Source organism: Opisthorchis viverrini, assembly GCF_000715545.1.
Source record: "Opisthorchis viverrini unplaced genomic scaffold opera_v5_487, whole genome shotgun sequence".
Lineage (NCBI taxonomy): Eukaryota > Metazoa > Platyhelminthes > Trematoda > Opisthorchiida > Opisthorchiidae > Opisthorchis > Opisthorchis viverrini.
Window position 1 is genome coordinate 8,878 of NW_008752141.1, and position 6,535 is coordinate 15,412.

General features: G+C 49.2%; 1 protein-coding gene across 1 annotated transcript; it reads right to left on the minus strand.

The window, feature by feature from the left end:
- Positions 1 to 754: 754 nt before the first annotated feature.
- Positions 755 to 1,319, minus strand: T265_11328 (hypothetical protein; the record flags this gene model as incomplete). The annotated part of the gene is made up of 5 exons (XM_009177956.1): positions 755 to 907; positions 942 to 1,008; positions 1,045 to 1,154; positions 1,189 to 1,254; positions 1,287 to 1,319. The coding sequence occupies 5 exons, from the start codon at positions 1,317 to 1,319 to the stop codon at positions 755 to 757; spliced, it is 429 nt and encodes a 142-aa protein (XP_009176220.1).
- Positions 1,320 to 6,535: the final 5,216 nt, after the last annotated feature.

Genomic DNA, 6,535 nt, shown 5'->3' on the forward strand with positions numbered 1-6,535 from the left:
GAATACCATTCGACGAACTTCAGAATTGCTGATCCGGTGTTCCCACCAGATTCGGGCAATGCTCCGAAGACATCGATGGTCAAACACTGAGTCTTTTGACGTCATCGGCGCGCAGCGGCCAGGTCTCTGATCCATGTGGTAATATGGAGCGCACCGCAGTATTATAAACTCGACCCTTGACAGAGAAGCTGATGACACGCCTACACCACAAGTGACGTAGGTTCGCAAAAGCTGCTCTAACCTTCCGAATCCAGATGGAAATATCATTTTTGGCGAGACCACCGATTCAACAAACCACCTGCAAATGCTACTAAAGGAGGTCCGGACAGTGCACTTGGAGCCTCCAATGGCTTAGGAAATAAGCGAGTACCTCACACTAGCGTCACCCATATGGCGATACTGACGAACTCCCGCTCACTGTTTAAGGATGGGTGCTCTTAAATATTGCTCATAAGCAGCGCCAAGCACTGGGACCAAAACGGTATCCTGGCGCAGTACCGGGTGAAACCCAGCAGGTATGAAAACCCTGTTACTCTGTTTGCAGCATCTGAGCGCCTTCGGACGTGGTTTTTGTTGCTTACTCTGTTTGCAGCATCTGAGCGCCTTCTTGTACCAGGATTCGTTGGCTGATTCAACGAACTCAGGTAATGTGAGGCCCGGTTTTGGATGCAGGGTGTACGAGCAGTGTCGTCTTCCATGATAAGACACCGCAATTGGACACATGTGGTAGCTCCAAAAGCCACGGGATTTGGTTTTAAGTCCTATCACTTCTCATCGGAGAGACTAAGACAAGAATATGGCTAGATGGATAACCAACCTGGGTGATGAGTCCCGTGAGACATGCCTGATAACGCTGTCGATCTCTTGATAACTGGGCGAGGCGATCTTTTGCTTCGTTCAGTAACGTCTACAGAACTGTCACATGATAAATCCCGTCTTACCTCGATGTGGTTTTCTCTGCTCTGAAGAACCTTGAGTCTTGATTGGTGTTTGAGATTGGAATCTTGACTAGTAGAGAAAATCAACAAAACTAAGCTTGCTCACATTTTCTTAGTCAGTTCTATCTGCTTCTCCTTCCTAGCATAATACTCCATGATTTTCAGCCTTTGGTTCTGAACCAAGCGTGACTTTTCTATCTGAAACTCCTCTTCGGCCTAGGACAATAAAAATTGTGCAAGATATACACACTTTCGCATCGATCTCCTCCACTTTCTCACGGGCCTCCTGGTCTATGAAAGCCATCATATGTTTAATCTGAACGATTATTTAAACTTAGAGAGTCATACCTGACGCTGCACTTCAGTTTCATTGAGCGCCATTTTGACAGAACAGAAAGGCGACGAAATTCGAACGCGCCGCTCCTAGTTGAGTTCGAGTAATCACTGATTCACGGATTTACACGCAGAATGGAAGATCAAGGGTAAGCCTTTCAGGTAGCCTAGTCGCTCCGGCACAAGCAACTAAAGTTATTAGCACAACTCTTTAGGATCTCAACGTTGGACAATAAGCGAGTCATCACGAAACCCACATTCACGGATTGATAAACGGCACCAACGATTTCGCCAAAGTTTCCGGGCCGGTTTTGTTTTCGACGTTCAGCGGCTGCCGTTCACCTGGAAGGCGTCAGAGAAAAGGAGTGTATCACTGCTTTTTAAGCTCTTATCGCTGTAGGAAAGCTTGCCAGCACAAGGACTTGTTTAAAAATGTCTGATAGTGCCTTCAACAGGATATTAGGTGTAGCGTAGACAACAATCGGAGGAAGGCCATTCCAAGAAAGTTTGTCTAATGGAGGTGTGCGTCTTGAGCACAAAAATCTTCTCACAATGTTCCCGGCGTGTTTTAGCCGGTTTGACAGTGAAATGCCTGTTGACCAAGCCTTGTTTAAACAGGGCATAAGTAAGTAAACGGTCTCAGTGGAGTCGACGATACTCCAGGGGAAACAGGTCAAGCATCGCGAGACGCGGTACATAGTCCACGGATTTAAGGCCAGCGTCATTTTCGATGAACACGCTCAGTGAAGATTACACCCTTCTTGCGTCCTGAGTAAAAATACTTGGGTGGCATAATGAAGAAGCGGTCTGACACGGGTTCCATAGGGTATTCGGAAGTCCATGAGAGTAATACAGGAGAATGTGTGCCAAATCATCCGTAGAACAGTGGATGCCTTTTGAGCCACTTTCTCGTGATGCGGTATGCTCGCGGTACGTTCGAAATCGGTTTCGTTTTTCCCTCGTGCAAATTCGTGGAAGAATTTTTCTGCTGTTCAAACAATTCACAGAGTAAACACGGGTCATTTGCTTAATTTTCCCACTCTAACATAACATCTGGCGCTCAGTTCCTGATTTGCATCCAGTCTCAACCATGACATTAATGAATACAGACGCGGTATGCAACACCACACCTGCCAGGCCTGATGGCAGGTGGTATGCACGGATTTACAGGACGACCAGTTGGGCCAATCAGCCAACTCTCCTAACCCGTTTGTCGGCGCCAGCTATCTCTACATCAAGGGTTCAATCCGTGTCGCAGCCGAAGAGACAGCCGCCGAAACCGGAACCCAAACCCCATTGCTGAATAAGAAACACCCGTGTGACTGCTCTGCTTTGATCGGGATACTCGACGAGAAACCGGAGCTTCTTTCTAAAGCACTGGAGGATGCAAACACAAAGAACGCAGCAACCTGGACGAAAGATTATAAAAAAGGTTCTTTGCTGAACAACTGCCTTGCGCTATCCATCCCTGGTTCGTTGACAGCGAAGAAAGTCATTCAGCTTTCAGGCACGACAATAAAGACCGCCATGGCGTCTCTAGTGGACGGGCGCTTAAGGGAGAGCAGAATGATAAGTTGTGGATCATTCTTCAGAAAAACCACGCTAACGAAGCCGGCACAGTCGCTCCATTGCAGTGTTCCCACTAAGCCTGATCATTAGTCGCTCCGTGCAGAATGGCTACCCCAGGAGAGAAGCAAGTGAACACTTGGGCTACAAGTCACCCTTTCCTCCCCATCTGCCGCACAGAAGATCTTAGATAGGGCTGGCAGCATTCAAAGCGCCTATCTAATGATCAGGCGCTATCTAGGGATTGCTAGGGCACAGCAGTTCCAGGGCAGAGGTGCGAACAGTGCTTTCGCTTGGCGCCAGTTAAGCCGACCCCAAACTCATGGCCAAACCGATTGCAGTCATAGCTCCTTGTGCTCCCGAAGGAATGCCCACGCAATCGGTCGAGTCCACGAACAGCAGTTCCTATTCAACCACCGCAGACCCCTCGTCCACCAAAGGTAGTGATGCTTTGAAGGAGGCAAGCCTCACGTGAAAGCGGCGCCCAAAGTACAGCTGTCAGCGCTTCTTTCCGTAACAGACAACAAAGGTGCGGCAGTGAACTCCTCACCAAAGTCACAGCTTTTGAGCTGGACCAAGTGAGATGTGCGGGGACAAGGAGCAAAGCCCATCGGCAAATCAACCACATGCATTGACCTCGATAGTGGAGAATGCTGCGACAACCGTACGCTCACTGGGAATGTGAAACTGCCTATCTCCAGCTCCACTCTGTCAAAAGTGGCCTCTCTGCTTGTGGACACTGTTGTCGCCCAAGACCCAGGCAGCCAAAGCCACAAAAGTGACCTCGGCGAACCGGAAAATCCCTCGCAAATCCAGTTGGCCACGTCAAATCAAAAAGATGCCGGCTGGCTTCAAGGTGTAATCCTCTGCGAAAACGAGCCCGTGGGAACGCCACCAAAAGAATTGTTTCTTGGTGCCACCACACAGCTCCCAGGGTCACACAAAGGCGCTTTTCGATCAAACCGCGCCAAAAGGCCCAAGAAAACAGAAAGACGATAGTTTGCCCCAGGTCTTTGACCAACCCCAAATCTGGTCATCCGAAAGGCGTTGTTGAAAGAGCTACAAGTAGCCCACGGAGAAGATACTCTGTCCCCCAAATCTAAAAGGCCTGAGCGAGCCGGTGTCCCATGGGGCGAAACCCTGCAAATGCAAAGCATCCCCAGAAACCGCAAAGACAGGAAGCAGACAATTGTGCCTCAAAGGCCATTTATAGCCTTGGACTCGAACCCGCCGTACAACTATCAAGTCTGCCAACCTCCCTGGTCACTCAACTCCCGGCTTCTCATCCTCAGAGGCAGCAGAGACAGTGTTCAAATGCCTGCCTACAAACTGCCCCAGCTTTCTCAACAAACTTTGCGATATTAAACAGTCAGCTTGCCTTGAACAACTGTCCATAATCGCGCTAACAGGGACCTGGATCAGCCAGATGTCTCTGACGTGGAGATGTCGATAGACAGTTACTCTGTTTTTCGAACTTACTCAAAACGAGGGAGGGTTGGTGGGGTTGCTCTGTACTTACATGCGGCCCTGCCCATCCCCATTGTCCTCTCTGATACCACTTCTGCAGCTTTTTGCGATTCACTGTGGGTCCAAATCCCGCTGCGCGGATCTGATTCTCCCCTTCTCGGTGTGATCTACCCTAGCCCCCCAAGTTCTCCTGAAAATGACTAGTTCCTAATACGAGACCTTGAGCAACCTTCCTCTAGCTGCCACCTCACTCATCTCCTGCTGCAAGCTGACTTCAACGCTCCAAACGTCATGCTGCTCCAGAAACTCAAACCCTTCGGTAGTCCGGGGAAATTCCCACACTGGATCAAGGCATTCCTACCAGACAGATCCTTCTGAGTGAAAGCAGCTCCCACCTACACCTCCAATGCGTTGGTCTCCATTAGAGATCCTCAAGGCTCCGTTCTGGGGCCACTGCCGTTTGTCATCTACGTCAACGACTTCCAGATGTTCTTGCAAGTTCATGTCTACTTTTGGCGGAAGACTTGAAATCCTGGAGTTCCAGTGCCTGTGCCCTCCAAATGGGTGTAGACGCTGCCAAGCAGTGGCCTTCGGATTAGCACTTTTCTACAAATGACAAAAAGCGTATCCATACGGCATCCAGAGGAGATTCAGCGGATGCCTTTTTCATGCATGGTGAGAAAGGACCAGAAAACACCATGAGAATAGGCGCCAAAAAGGACTTAGGTATCCGGGGCCCCACAAACCTGTCCGTTCTCACTGCGCCATGAGAAATCGCGCACCTTCTCCCGTATTACTCGCGTGGACTTCCAGATACTCTATGGGGCCTACGTCAGACCGCTCCTTGAAAACACCAACCAAGTTCTCTACTCAGAACGCACGAAAGATTTCACCCTCATTGAGCGTGTCCAGCAAGCTGCTACGAAAATGGTTGCTAGCCTCAAATTCGTTGACTACGGAACGCGTCCCGCCGTGCTTGACCCCCAATGGAATATCGTCATCTCCGAGGGAACCTAATTCTAACTTATGCACTGTCTGAACAGAGTTAGGCCAACAGGTGTTTCAACGTTGACCCAACAAACACGCGACGGGGACACGGTAGGGAGAATTTCAAGCTAAGAGTGCGCACCTACATTTTCTCTCTAATTTTTTCTCGTTTCTGGTAGTAGCTGCTTGGAATGACCTCCTGCCGCGCTGGCCAGCATGCTGCTCCGCGCTGAGAACATGAGGAGCAGCGCTACACCATTTTTCACTTGTGCCTTTCAGGTGAACGACAGCCGCTGAACGACAAGAAAAAACTCGACCCAGGAAACTTGGGCGAACGCCTCGCTCGTTCGTGTCAATCTGTGAATCCGTGAGTCCTTGATACATCCATCTGGTTGACGCTGTCATCTGGACCCCAGAATATCAGGTCGTGTGCATAAAGTAAACGTAGATATTAGGGAACGTCTGGATGGTCAATGAGGCACATCAGAAACGGAAGTGATCCTAAAACTGAGTCCTGACGGACTCCAATGGAGAGTGGCGCTGGAGAGGAGTAGGTCACTTCTACTTACATTCGGAATACTCTGTGTGCATGGGACACCTTCATCTAGCATATCGAAGTAAGTTGAATTGGGAGCAGGACGAAACGCTTTTGTAGGAAATATGTTTCCCAAACTCACCGACCGAAATGAACCAACTTGCTGTCTTATAAATTTGTCGGCTCCATTAATGAGATCTTTCGGATCTTATTTCCGCCGTGCATTAGCAGATTCAACATATGCTATTGCTGCACATCTGTCTGCCTCCGGACTGGGTGCACATCTCCGGGGCGCCTGGGCTACTTTGCTGTCCGGTTTGTGTCGGGCTCAATATTTTGAGGAGGGGAAATTATTCTCAAACTGCTGAAAAAATTCCACCGGCTACTCAGTGAAGCGCAAGAGTTAGAATAGCGTACAAAACCTACTATTTGTAGACACGATATCGGGTTGTTCCTCCGGGTCGCGAACGCGGTGCAAAGAATTTATTTACCATTATGTAGACAAGATGCCAATGGAAGCATGATTGGCACGTTACAACCTGAAAGCCTCGGGTAACGCGACAGAGAGGTGGCGACAACCATTATGTGGAACGTCACCATAGTTGTGGGAGGCGAAAACTAGAACGACGGGACATGAGGTACAACTCTTTCAATGACGAAGCCTTTGAGTTGAACGAAAACTGAAAAACCGTTATTAGCCGTCAGTGAC